This window comes from Salvia splendens, chromosome 9, assembly GCF_004379255.2.
Source record: "Salvia splendens isolate huo1 chromosome 9, SspV2, whole genome shotgun sequence".
In the NCBI taxonomy this organism is placed as follows: domain Eukaryota; kingdom Viridiplantae; phylum Streptophyta; class Magnoliopsida; order Lamiales; family Lamiaceae; genus Salvia; species Salvia splendens.
This window is the reverse complement of record NC_056040.1, coordinates 11,023,856-11,038,884: the sequence shown is the minus strand read 5'-3', so window position 1 is coordinate 11,038,884 and position 15,029 is coordinate 11,023,856. Positions and strand designations below refer to the sequence as shown.

General features: G+C 35.7%; 1 protein-coding gene across 1 annotated transcript; it reads left to right on the top strand.

Annotated features, from left to right (window-relative positions):
* Nucleotides 1-12,178: 12,178 nt before the first annotated feature.
* Nucleotides 12,179-14,030, top strand: LOC121748947 (CBL-interacting serine/threonine-protein kinase 6-like). Its single transcript, XM_042143535.1, has one exon. The coding sequence runs from the start codon at nucleotides 12,528-12,530 to the stop codon at nucleotides 13,821-13,823; it is 1,296 nt and encodes a 431-aa protein (XP_041999469.1). The 5' UTR covers nucleotides 12,179-12,527; the 3' UTR covers nucleotides 13,824-14,030.
* The last annotated feature ends 999 nt before the right edge of the window (nucleotides 14,031-15,029 follow it).

The window sequence follows — 15,029 nt, the reverse complement described above, 5'->3', positions numbered from 1 at the left end:
GGATCAGATGCCATTCCTGAAAGATAAGCCGGACTCAAATGAAGATGAGGGTGATTTCTTCAAGGTGGAGCCTGTGGGGGTTGGCCTAGGAGCAGGTGGAGTCATTGACTCAGGGAATGAGTCTGATTCAGATAAAGAAGAGGCTCCAACTCAGGGCAACCAGGCTGGTGAGTCTATATCAGACTCTATCAGGGACTATCAGCTTGCAAGGGACAGAGTTAGAAGAGAAACAAGGCCACCAACAAAGTTCTCTGATGTTGTGTATTATGCTCTGTGTGCAGCTGAAGGTATTGATGGTGCAGATCCACTCACATATAAAGAAGCTATGCAGAGTAAAGATAGAGAAAGATGGATTGAAGCCATGAATGAGGAAATAGAGTCTTTACTCAAGAACAAAACATGGATTTTGGTGGACAAATCCAAGCTGAATACAGATGGAAAGGAGAGGAAGCTGATCAGTTGCAAGTGGTTGTTTAAAAAGAAGGTAGAAACCACTGATAAAGACAGAATCAGATTCAAGGCAAGGCTGGTGGCTAGAGGCTTTACACAGCAGGAGGGAATCGATTTCAATGAAGTGTTTGCACCTGTTGTGAAGCACACTTCGATTAGGATTCTATTGGCTGTGGTGAATCAGCTTGACTGGGAGCTACAACAGCTTGATGTGAAGACAGCCTTCCTCAATGGAGATCTAGAGGAAACTATCTTCATGGAACAGCCAGAGGGCTATGTGAAGATTGGAGAAGAAGGCAAGGTGTGCCTGTTACAGAAAAGTCTTTATGGACTTAAGCAAAGTCCTAGACAGTGGAATAAGAAGTTTGATGCACAGATGAAAAAGATTGGCTTCTCCAAGTCAGAATATGATGATTGCATCTACATCAAGAAAGCAGGCAAGACTCCCATTGCCTACCTATTACTCTATGTGGATGATATGCTACTTGCAGGGCCTTCTATGACAGAAATTCAGAAAGTTAAACAAGATCTGAAGTCAAGCTTTGAAATGAAGGATCTAGGAGAGTCAAGGAAGATCCTAGGCATACATATTCAGAGAGATAGAGGCTGCAAGAAGCTGTGGATGCTGCAAACTGACTATATTGAGAAAGTGTTGCAGAGATTCAAAATGGAAAATGTAAAAGCTGCATCAACTCCTCTGTCCCAGAGTTTTAAGCTATCAAAGGAACAAGCCCCTAAAACTAAGCAAGAGGCTGATGAGATGGAGGCTATCCCTTATGCTAGTGTGGTTGGAAGTGTTATGTACACTATGATTTGTACAAGACCAGATTTGGCTCATGCTATCTCAGTGACTAGCAGATACATGGCAGAGCCAGGAAAGGAGCATTGGAATGCTCTTAAGTGGATATTGAGGTACATGAAGTCAACTAAGGACTGGGGGATTGTGTTCAATGGCTGGGAAGGTGAATCTGAGGAGGTTGTGCAGGGCTATTGTGATGCAGACTATGCTGCAAACCTGGACAACAGAAAGTCCCAAACAGGTTATCTTTTCACCATGTTTGGAACTGTAATCAGCTGGAAGTCAGGGTTGCAAAGTGTTGTTGCTCTCTCAACAACAGAATCAGAGTATATAGCTCTCACTGCAGCTGTACAGGAGAGTTTTTGGATTCAGGGAGTGATTTCTGATTTTGGTTTTGACCAAAAGACAATGGTGATTCATTGTGACAGCAGCTCAGCTATGTGCTTGGCTAAACATCCGGGTTTTCATGAAAGGAGCAAGCACATAGACATAAAGTTGCATTTCATTAGAGATGAGATTGAAAAGGGGAGAGTGAAGGTGATTAAGATTAACACCTTGCACAATCCGGCTGACATGCTAACAAAGTCTCTAGGTAGAGACAAGTTTGATCATTGCAAGAAATGGATCAATGTTTGTGCAAGAACTGAGATGAGCCCTCAGGTGGAGAATTGTAATAATGGAGTGCTCATTTCAGTTGGAAGAAGCTCGGCTAGAAAGGAGTTCGGTAAGCTCGGCTTACCGAGCTGGAACTAGCCTGGTACTAGCCGAGGAGAAGAAGAAGAAGAAGGCAGAAGTCGGTAAGCTCAGCGGTAAAGAAGCTCGGTATGGAAGCTCGGTATGGAAGCTCGGTATGGAAGCTCGGCGTTGAGCTGGAATGAGCCGAGAAGGAAGAGTTCGGTTGTAAACCGAGAAGGAAGAGTTCGGTTGTAAGCCGAGAATGAGTTCGGTATTGAGCCGAGGAAGGAGCTCGGTCTTGAACCGAGAAGGTAGAAGCAACCTAGCCGAACTAGCCGTTGGAGCAGCAGTTAGTTAGCTGAGATGTAGCGGTTATTCTTCTTGCTTTCTTGATTCTTCTTGTAGTTAGTTAGTAGCAGTTGCTACATGATTATAGAGCTTTAAATAGCTCACCATGTATGTAGTTTAGAAGAGAGTTTAATCAATAAAGAGTTTTCCAGTTTTCTCTCCAAGATTATCATCTTCAATACTCAAAGTGTGAGTGTGTGTGTTTTCTGCATTGTGTGATCTCATACAACAGTGAGTGTGTGTGTGATCTGTTTGAGTGTGTGAAAGCCTTGTGTGCGTAAATCCCAACAAGAAGAATTAACATCATGCCAGAGATCAACCACAATGCTGTGAGACAAACAGCAGATGTGATTCTCCAACCAAAATTAATTTTATGTCATGATGATATAAAATAATACAGGGCATAAAAATTATTTTAATATTTTCGATATTAGTATCTCTGAGATGTCAATATCGCCATAGAATTGGAAGTTTGCAGGGCTTTGAATTTTTTTTTTATTTTTTTTTCTGGTTTGTAGCTGCACATGTAGTTTCAGTGGTCACAAAACCAACAGCGCAATAACACTATCAAATCCGAGATAATATATCATGTAATAATATATGTATAAGGAGTATATTATTTCTTGGTGAATGTTTCATATTTTCTGTGAATTTTGCAAAATCATCATGCATTCCAGATGGGGCATATTATGTAGTTAACTTTGTGATTTTAGGTAATTATATAATTTATGAAATATCAAAGGAAAAAATAAATATAATAAAATAAGAGAGTAACCTGCTAATGTAAGCAATACGCAAAACAAACTGATTCCGAAAATGTAGCACATAAAATGAAGATTTTGATGGGTGTGCATCATTGTTGGACAATCAAATCAGATTGGCAATCCCATGTGAAATTCTTGCTTCATCTGTCTTTTATATATTATGTCCTCTCCTCCTGTCTAATTATACTATTTATACTATGGAAAATTCAAGTTATTTGCAATTGATGAATGGAGACTAGGTACGAGACTATGATAGATTTTTGAGGTGAACTATGTTTATAAGTATAGGGCAGTGATCAATGTATAACTAATCTTAAGTGTATAACTAGAGAACAAATCTCAGCCACACATCTTAATGGAACAAATATTATTTATTTTAATTATAGAAAATATGCTGAGGGTAATTTTGGAAATTACTTTCTGAATTAAAACATGCGATCAAATTACGCGAAATCTTCCAAATCTGCGATCCTTTCTTCTTCCAAATCGTAATTCTGAGCTGGGGGTGGCGCCGGAGAGGATACTGGCGGCGGTGGGGGAGGTGGCAAAGGCGATCGGGGCGGAGGGGCTGTTGGCGGATTCAATCGTCGCGCCAATGCTGAAAAAACCCCAAATCAAAACCTACCTCTACGTCGGACTCACCGGAATCAGCGTCGGCGGGTAAGGAGACGCAACGATGAGCTGCCGTAGAAGAGAAGCGGAGTTTCGGAACAAGAGCGGGGCGCGGTGGCTGTAGGCTCTAAGATTCGTCTTCGATATAGTTAGTTTCCGTCTACGTTTAATGTTACTGATGTATCTTGTGATTTTACTTCACTCTTGTTTACAAAACATCACTCTTGTTCTGATTTTACTTCACTCTTGTTCACAAAACACATCACTCTTGTTCTGATTTCACTTCACTCTTGTTCACAAAACACATCACTCTTGTTCTGATTTCACTTCACTCTTGTTCACAAAACACATCACTCTTGTTCTGATTTCACTTCACTCTTGTTCTGATTTTACTTCACTCTTGTTCACAAAACACATCACTCTTGTTCTGATTTCACTTCACTCTTGTTCACAAAACACATCACTCTTGTTCTGATTTCACTTCACTCTTGTTCACAAAACACATCACTCTTGTTCTGATTTCACTTCACTCTTGTTCACAAAACACATCACTCTTGTTCTGATTTCACTTCACTCTTGTTCTGATTTTACTTCACTCTTGTTCACAAAACACATCACTCTTGTTCTGATTTCACTTCACTCTTGTTCACAAAACACATCACTCTTGTTCTGATTTCACTTCACTCTTGTTCACAAAACACATCACTCTTGTTCTGATTTCACTTCACTCTTGTTCACAAAACACATCACTCTTGTTCTGATTTCACTTCACTCTTGTTCTGATTTTACTTCACTCTTGTTCACAAAAACACATCACTCTTGTTCTGATTTCACTTCACTCTTGTTCACAAAACACATCACTCTTGTTCTGATTTCACTTCACTCTTGTTCACAAAACACATCACTCTTGTTCTGATTTCACTTCACTCTTGTTCTGATTTTACTTCACTCTTGTTCACAAAACACATCACTCTTGTTCTGATTTTACTTCACTCTTGTTTACAAAACACATCACTCTTAGCATGATTTTACTTCACTCTTCACTCTTAGCATGATTATTTTTGGGACAATTCAACATTGATATTATAATTAGATCAGAGCAAGAAGAAACAGAAAGGGGCTACATCTGAAATGCATAGCTAAAATCTCACAAAATTCAAATACTACACTACATCCCATCATAAAAATTGCAACGATAGCTTATCACCTAATGTTAATTCCCTAATTAAAGGAAATCAAAACTAAGAAAAACAGAAGATAAATTGGGAAATGCAGGCTAAATTATATCATAGATCTGTGTGTTCCCGCTCGGGGTCAGATGCCACGATCATGTGCGACAAGATGTCGTAGAGCGGCCCGCCCTTGGCCATCGCCTCCTTCTTCTCCTTGATCATCGCGATGAGCTCCTTCCGGAGCGCCGCCGCCGCCTTGTTGACGGTGGCGGTGTTGTTGGCCGCTGGAAGAGTGATGATTGGAGACACCGATGCAGATTCCTTCGTCGGGGAAAGAGAGTCACTTGAATCGCGAAAATATTGATAATTTCCAATCGAATTCCTCTTCAATCGGACGAATCGGCGGTAGGAGAGCTGAGAACTATTTTGCAGAAGAAGGAAGAGGAGGAGAAGAGAAGAATGCGGTTTCTTTTTCAAATGCCAATGATGTAATCTAATTTTGGATGTGCAATGACCAATATACCCCCGCCTTATTATTGTGGAGTAAATTTGTGATTGAGAGAACTAATATCTCATTAAATTCAAAAATTAATACTAGCCCTTGATTTTTTTGATCTTGTGGCTATTATTTGTTATCTAGTTATATGGTTAAGAGGTGTTTGCCATAGATCATGACCCTATAAGTATATTTTTTAATCATGCCTCGAAAAAAACTTGTTTGCATAATTAACAGTTGATATTTTAATGTTTATAATTAATCTTGTACTATTATTATCTTTTGTAGTTAGAATCTATTAATTTCAATAAGTGATAATAAATCCAACTACGATTATAACCAACGACTTGTAGTACAGTCGGCATCACGAGGCTGTGGTCACGAGTTCAAACTCAGCCATGTGCTGGGAGACTTTTCGGCCTTATTTGTAATACGCAAACTCAGATTCGGAACACCTGTGGTCAACCAAAAAAGTATAATTAGGATTATAACTAAAAGAGTAAAATTTAAAATTTTAGTAGGATATTGATACATTCAATGAACTATTATTGTTTGACTTGTCTATGCAATTTATCAAAGGGAAGAAAGAACACTTCATCTTACCTGTCCATTCAAATGCTCTAAAACAAACGATATTTTTTTAAATCAGTTATATTTACACAGCTTAATATGATTAACTTAGTGGTGGCTCAATAAGAATCAGGGCTAATTAAATAGTACTACTACTACTACTACTATTCTTCACAATTTATGAATATAGCCTGTTGCTATAATATATTTTAGTTAATATTAATTAATAAATTACTATATGGAATCGATCAATACGATTGGCATTTGGCAACATAATTGGGCATGCGTGGCTTTAATTGTTTTTGTTAGTGTTTAATTGCCACGTGCTCTAATTAAGGTTCACGAACAAGAACATGATAGTACTATTAATTAACTAATTACTACTATTAAACTAAGGTGATTTAAATATGCGCACAAATTATTATGGTTACGTGTTAGACATATATACTTCTAATTACTTTTGTTTTTTTGAAAATTCATTTGGTGGTCAATTTTGTTCCTTGCCACATATTTTAGTCAAGTCATCAAGTTGTAAAATGAGGAAAATATAAGCAACTGTTTATAATTGGTAGTCGCACATAAACATTATTCTAGTTCTGCTAAATTATACTATAATATATGTACCGCACAAATAGAACTCATCAAAATTCCGTCGGTAACACTATTCACCATGTTAATTTATATTAACTGACAGAATTTGTTTGTCGATAAACCTTTGTAGTGTATTTAATTATTTCATAAATACAGTCTAAAATCAAGTGACATATTACGATTAAAAATTTAAAATGTAGTACTATGAGTAATTGCGCCGTCGTAATATGTAGCTTTTGTTAAGTTTTTGACTTGATAAATTTTGTTAAGTTTTTGACTTGATAAATTATTCTTAAATACCCAATTAGAACAAATGAAGGTTCAATGAGCATCCAAGTACAAAATGAAAATGTCGTTGAGATTGAAGATGCATGTCACGGTATTAAATTATAATAAGTAGTACGGAATTTTACATAAATCGAAATATCGGTTTTTTATTTGAACAAATGAAGGCTTGATTATTCGAAGTCTTTTTTTCCTTTTATAAGAGGAATAATAATACTGTATTGATTATTCTAATGATTTCATTTTGGTATCTTCCACAAAGATCAAATTTGCCAACATTATCAATTTCTGCAATTCGATTTTCTCCTCTTATAACTTTTAATCATTATCATCTATATTTATCGAACTATTCATGTCAATTTATAAATTTTATGGATGTCAATCAAGTAAATCCAAAAATACAAGAAGAAGATGATCTAGTTAATTTATAGGCACACTTCGTAGGCTAGTTACGGTCAACTAGAAAATACAAGGAATATTATCTCTAGTTGGCAACTGTTGACTTGCATATTCAAAGCACCAAATTTTAATAAAATAATTATTTAATTAATTAAGATTTTATGTTGAAAAATTATATAAAAATTATAATAAACCCCAAAATTGAATGGGATTTCATGTTTTCAAATTAAGAACTTCAAGGGAAATTTCCTAACATGCTCTCATACTCTTACTAAAAACTAAATTAAATAATTAAATAACAATCATCGTATATGAATTAAGTGTTGATTTCATATATACATCACACAAGCATACTTTGTCATTATGTGAACTAGTATCACATGCGATGCGATCCATTTTATTTTTATAACATTTATTTTACATTATTAAATAATTTTATACAATGATAAACAATATTATCATACGAAATCTAAAATCATAAATATATACAACAAAAATCGATTCTAAAAATATCAAATGAAATAATTTTTTAAACCAAACATTTTACATAAATATATTGATTAGTGAATTAGCTAAAAAATACTACTAAATAAAATAATTGAGTAGACTAATTAAGAATTAAACCATTTAGCTACTACCAAATAAAATAATTGAGTAGACTAATTAAGAATTAATCCACCCCCATCTTCTCTTGTGCTCTATAGTACCTCTCCATCTTTATCTTTTCATCCAATCTTTTTGTTCGCCCCATCAATATATCATCATACAAAACCTAAAATCATAAATATATATAATAAAAGTTAATTATAAAATACAAAATCAAATAACTTTTGAGATAAAAAAATTACACATGTAGATTAGTGAAGTTAGCAAAAAATACCAATAAAATAATTGAGCCAACTAATTAAAGGTAATAAAAAAAGGACATTACTAATTAAGAAGTAATCCATCTCCGTCTTCCCTTATGCTCTAGTAGGCCTCCATCTTACCTTCTCCACCGCCTTTTCTGTCCACCTCCATCTATATATCATCACATGAAACTTAAATCATAAACATATATAATAAAACTTTATTATAAAAATGTAAAATCAAATAATTTTCAAAATAAAAATATTTACACAAATATATTGATTAGCGAATTTAGCAAAATATATTTTAATAATATAATTGAACATATTGATTATAATTAATTAAAAAGGTCATTAGTAATTAAGAAATAATTTGCCTATCTCTTGTTCAAGCACACCTCCATCTTATTTTCTCTCTTACTTTTTCTGTCTGTCGCCATCTATTTCTAATAGCGTCATCTTCTCCGGTTATTGTCTCCGGCACTTTCATCGTCTTGCGTGGTGCCATCTATTATATCAGCAGTTTAGCTTCATTTGTAGATAAGAACTTCAACAAAAAATTAGACCTAAAAATATAACTTATAAACATATAGTACAACATAATCGATTTGTTTCTACTAATCCTAAATGAAACATTAAAAGCAATGTGTTTCCCCTAATAATCCACCAGCCCAACATTCCACCATGCAAAATACTAATATTAGTGCGTGAATATACACACACTTGGTACTAAGAGCATCCACAATGGATGCCCTAGTGAGAGCCCTAGTGATTTCCACATCAGCATTCCCCTTCATTCTGCAATGATGGAGCCCTAGTGGTGCGTTATCAATTAAACTCAATTTGCTTTTTATTTTTTAATATTATTATTTTTTAAATTTATTTTTAATTACTAAAATACCAAAATATATTATATTAAACACCACAAATGCAAAAAAAACCACATTACTTAATTAAAAAAAACTACATCATACTTAGCTAAAGAATTTTTTTAAAAAATTAGGGTATGAAAAGTGAATGAGGATTGGGTATTTATAGTGGTTTAATTAGGGTTTAAAGAATTTTTTAAAAAATAAAATAAATAAAAACGCAAAAAAAGAAGAGATTGGGCTCGGGCGCGGGACTGCAATGGATGCCCGATCGGGCGCGAGATCGGGACGACCGATCTTTCGGTCGCGCGGCTCGGGCTCGGGCACGGGCACGGGCGTTTGCAGTGGATGCCCGAGGACGCCCGAGCCCGATCTCGGGCGATCGAGCGTGAGATCGGGCATCCATTGTGGATACTCTTAGAGAGAGACAATTGATATAATTATTCAATAGGTTTAAAAGTTAAAAACGGCTAAGCCAAATTTATAGTAAATTGGTAGCTTTTCCTATTCTTAATGACTTTTTGAATCCAATGTCATTTATTATAAAATTAAATTAATAATAAATAAGTTTTTTTTTTACTTTTAAACCATAATCATTAATAGAAATAAATTTTATTACTAATAGATTTTGTCTTGCTACCCTAATAACATTTGAATAAGAATAGCATGGCATGAACTTTTCAATTACTATAAAAATTTCCAATCATGCGTTTAGTCATGTGTGCATTTAATGCATTAAACTGGTCAAAATTATTTTTTTTACTAAATGTTCTAAACGCATGAAAATTAATACTACTAAATAATGACCCTAAAAATTTCTAAACGCATGATTGGAAAAATTAATTATTTTTCATAGTGGATTGCATTTATACATATGAAACTGTAGTATAGGATTTCAAAATTTATCTAAAACTAATATATAAATTTAAATTAATTGCAATGGCACCCAAAACTTATAAATTATTCAAAATTCAATCAAAACTGGCATTTTATATATGTATAGATGAAATATCATATTAGGACATAATTAAAAATAACTATTATTCTCTCCATCTCAATAATGGTTAATAAGTGTTTAATTTAAAGGTGGTACATATGAATCATACTATTAGGTATTTATGTATTTGTTGATTTTTTCAGATAGTGGTCTATTGATACTAGAAATTTATAGAGAACAAGGTGATCAATTAAATTGAATTGAAGGACGTACTATTATTATGTATTGAAAGCTAAATAGTTCTTGCAGGTTGAATTGGACTACAAATTAAAGCTGAGTTAAAGTAGCAATTATTAGCATGCCATATATGAATCGACCAACCAAAACCAAAATTAGAAGAAAACCAATTTGTTGCACAACAAACCGCACTAACTAATACACAATATTAAGGAAAATATTAGCACTTATACGAAACATTTATTTATAGAAAAATTTAAAAAGGCAATCAATTTAATGAAATTGAAAGTGGGTGCTTATTATTGGTTAAACGATTTAGGCTATCGTTGTTATCATGTGGGTTGGGTGGGCCGGCTGAATAGAATCTCACCTACCAATTTATTTAAGTCAATTAGAGCAAATTGCAACTAAATTTCTATTAATCGTAAATTTTAACATTTTTATTATATATAGAAATTACAAGTCGAGGCAAGTTGGAAATTTATTATATATAGGTTGTATATACCTAATAATACAGTAGCGGTTTAAAAGTTTTTTCATAAAAAAGGTGAAATAGAGATAAGAAACATGATAAAATTGTATGTGGGGATCGGCAGCACCTGGTGGAGGTGAATTCATTTGAGGGGGGCTGGGGCCCACTCAACTGTCTGGGGCGTATTCTCACAAAAGAGAAAATAACAAACATTTTTTTATTACTATTAGAGAATCAAAAATTCAAAAACTATATTCCATAATATACCCGAATCTTCGTAATTATTTTCGGATACCGTATTTTTACTAGTTTTAGACTGTGTAAGTCTAAACATATACTACTACTCCAGTAGTTTATTAGATTTTTATTTTTTTTTTCATGTAATTATTCATGAAATTTTTGTCATGTCAATTTACGTCTCAGCCATTGAAAATTAGTTTGTTCTACACTCTACTGTATCATGTACATTATGTGTCCCAGACAATGTAGATAGAACCCATACGTTATAGCTACTTTTTGTATAAAGTGACAATATTCAACATCCATTATGAGTACTTTTGTATAAATTGACAAAATTCAAAAGCAAAAAAGTATTTTATTTTTTAATTCCAATTTCAATTTAAAGTTTACGTTATAATAAGTTTGAGCATGTGATATTTGGCCTCAGTTATTATATGTTGGCATAGAGGTCAAACGATTGATAATAAAAAGAATTAGTCTTATACTAATTTATTATTGAGTTTAAGACATTATATTCTTAATGATTATCGATGATCTATAAAAATATTGTTCAACCATGGGTAATAACTGCTTCATCCATAATCTTCACATATGTAAATGCCACAAATTTGAATGATTTGGCTGACTTAATTGTGGTCCGGATACATTACTGTCAAATTGTGTGTTCAGTTAATTACATTTGCACATAGAAAGAAAAAATAAAAACAGAAATAGAATATTTTTTACAATTATTATTAGGTTGAAATTTTACCAAGTATACAGCTCAATATACATACATGGAGAATCAATGTTAATGCCCAAATAAAGCACTCAAAAAGCGCAAATTAACGCATGGTAGGTACCCACAGAATTAGCTTTCCAGAAATGAATATACTAATAAATGCAATTTGCCCAACAACGGTAAAATGGAAAACAATAAATCCATCTGACCAAATTTTGTACGATAAAAAAAAATTAGTTTATTTGAGAAAAAACTGATTTATTCATGCATTTAATTAAATATATGGGCGCATATATAGTACATGAACGTGCATAATATTGTGGTCATATATTAATGATTTGTGTATAAATTTTTACCTTTTCAGAACCATAAAATATAATCAATACATACTTTAATTTAAAATTGAAAAGTAACATAGAGGTAATTTAATATATAAAAAATAAAAAATGAGGCTGGAGACTAAGTCTTTTTAACTTGTTCACTAACTATATTTATTATTTTACAGTTTCATTTGAGCATGTGCGACGTACGTGAGTCGTCAATTATTCAGATCCCGCCAAATGATGAGTTGCATCACTTTCACTGCTACGATTTCGACACGCTACTGCTGAAGCCAATTCAAGCCGTTCGATTAAAATCACTACATTGACGATTCCACCCTCCAACCAGTCTATAAATTCACTAGTTCCCTCTAATTTAGAGGAAGCTTAGAAAAACTGGGAATCCTAAAATTGCGATAGAAAAAATATTGCCAAAGAAATTTTTTTACCTCTCTTCTCCTCTCCCTCAATTTAATCTGGTAAGATTGGTGAGGAAACCCTACCAGGGAATGCAGAGAGATGATAAGATCGCCGGTTTCTAACCCCCAATTAGGCGGCGGAAGGGCCAAGAAACCGCTCACCAGCGGCCGTAACTGTCACCGCAAACACGTCGAAGACGGGTGAAACCACCACCACTAACCACCACTAGTTAACAGCTTCTATTTGTTTCCTTTAGCAGTCTAGTCTAGTAAGTATATAAATCCTCTAGTTTTCTAAAAAAAATGACGATTGCGGCGGAAGAGAAGTGCGGCGGCGTCCTCCACGGCAAGTACGAGCTCGGCCGCCTCCTCGGCCACGGCACGTTCGCGAAGGTGTACCACGCGCGGCACATGCAGTCGGGGCGGAGCGTGGCGATGAAGGTCGTGGGGAAGGAGAAGGTGATCAAGGTCGGGATGATGGATCAGGTGAAGCGCGAGATCTCCGTCATGAAGATGATGCACCACCCAAACATCGTCGAGCTCCACGAGGTGATGGCCAGCAAATCGAAGATCTACTTCGCCATGGAGTACGTCCGCGGCGGAGAGCTCTTCGCGAAGATCTCCCGGGGACGCCTCAAGGAGGAGGCAGCGCGGGGATACTTCCAGCAGCTGATCTCCGCCATCGACTTCTGCCACAGCCGCGGCGTCTACCACCGCGACCTCAAGCCGGAGAATCTCCTCCTCGACGAGGAAGGCAATCTGAAGGTCACCGATTTCGGCCTCAGCGCCTTCTCCGACCACCTCCGCCAGGACGGCCTGCTCCACACCACCTGCGGCACGCCGGCGTACGTCGCGCCGGAGGTCATCGGGAAGAAAGGCTACGACGGCGCTAAAGCCGACATCTGGTCGTGCGGCGTCATTTTATACGTTTTGCTGGCTGGTTACCTCCCGTTCCAGGACGACAACATCGTGGCGATGTATCGCCGGATTTACAGAGGCGATTTCAAGTGCCCGCCGTGGTTCTCTCCGGAGGCGAGGAAACTAGTCACGAAGATGCTAGATCCTAATCCTTCCAGTAGGATCAGCATCGCGAAAATCATAGATTCATCATGGTTCAAAAAATCCTCGATAAAAATGATCAGATCTAAGGAGGAACAGGAATTTGCCGCGGAGGATGAGGTGAGTTTGGGGAAAGGAAAGGAAGCGCAAACGCTGAACGCTTTCCACATCATATCGCTATCGGAAGGATTCGATCTGTCGCCGCTGTTTGAGGAGAAGAAGAGGGCGGAGAAGGAGGAGATGAGGTTCGCAACGACGACGTCGGCGAGCAGCGTGATTTCGAAGCTGGAGGAGGTGGGGAAGACGAGGAATTTCAGCGTGAAGAAGAGCGATTCGTGCGTGAGGCTGCAGGGACTGGAGAGCGGGAGGAAGGGGAAGCTGGGGATCTTGGCGGATATATTCTCGGTAGCGCCGTCGGTTGTGGTGGTGGAGGTGAAGAAGTCGAGCGGTGATACGTTGGAGTACAACCAGTTCTGCAGCAAAGAGCTGAGACCGGCGCTCAAGGATATTGTTTGGACTGGGAATTTCGTTCCTGCTTGAATTGTTGTTCTTCAATAAAGTATTACGCTGTGTGTCTGTTTGTTTGTTGGATTTGAGATTTAGATTTGATTGTGAGAGCATCTGAATTGAATTCATTTGGTCAATTATTCAGATTGTTTTCTAATATTGAGATCCTTGTTGTTCATTAATGTATGTACCTATCTATCGCTATGTTATAATCTGTGATTATGTACCTCTTCAAACAAATCTTCGTTCGACTGTGTTTCTTAGCTTTTCTGCAACATTTAGAACACTCGTCTATTCCTCCCAATTGAAATTAATATTTTATTTAACAAAAATTATCTAGGTCATTTCAATTTTCAACATTCTCGGGTGAATTCTATCTTGAGTAATTGAATATCAAAAGGCTTATTCCTAACTCTCGAGAGTTGTTTAGTTTAATGGATAAAACAGACACGATCCATACGTTAGAATGTACAGATAAAGGATAGAGTCATTTAGATTACTTCCTCTCCTCTGTCAGCAAAATGTTATCCATGTTTGACTCGGTGCGAGTTTTAAGAAATGTGAAGAAAAATGAGTGGAAAAAGTTAGTAGGATTTAGGCTCCACACTTATATATTAGTTTTATAATAGAATGTGAGTGTAATGAGTTGGTGGAAAGTATGGTCCATTTACTAAAAATGGAAAAAAAAAAAAGCAAATTGGACAATATTTCACGGCCGGATCGAAATGACAAAACTGGACAACATTTCACCGACGGAGGGAGTATTTAGTTTTGTGTTTTAACTAATGGATTGTGGTATAAGATATATTAAATGATTATAATTAAAATGGAAAAACATAGAAAAATAAGATTTCCTTATGATAAACCTAAGAAAATGCAAAAAATCAAAATGTAGAAATTTTGGAATTTTGTACTACTAAGAATTGAAGAGTGATTAAGTAATTAACTTAACAGTAATTAGGTGATAAATAATATCTAGTTAAATGATTACGAATCATCATCAAACTTCAAGGTACGTAAATTATTTCATCAATCTTGTCAGTGGATTACATTTTGAATTTGTGTCTTGTTAAATTAAGCCTCTTGGGTATACATATGATCACTAATATTGTTAGCTTTACATAAGTGATGCTCAATTGAATTATATTTTTTCATCACGACTATATTAAGGTGACGCTAGGTTTTGAATAAAGTTATAAATAAATATCGTTTGTAAATTTCTCACCGAATTGAAAGTGG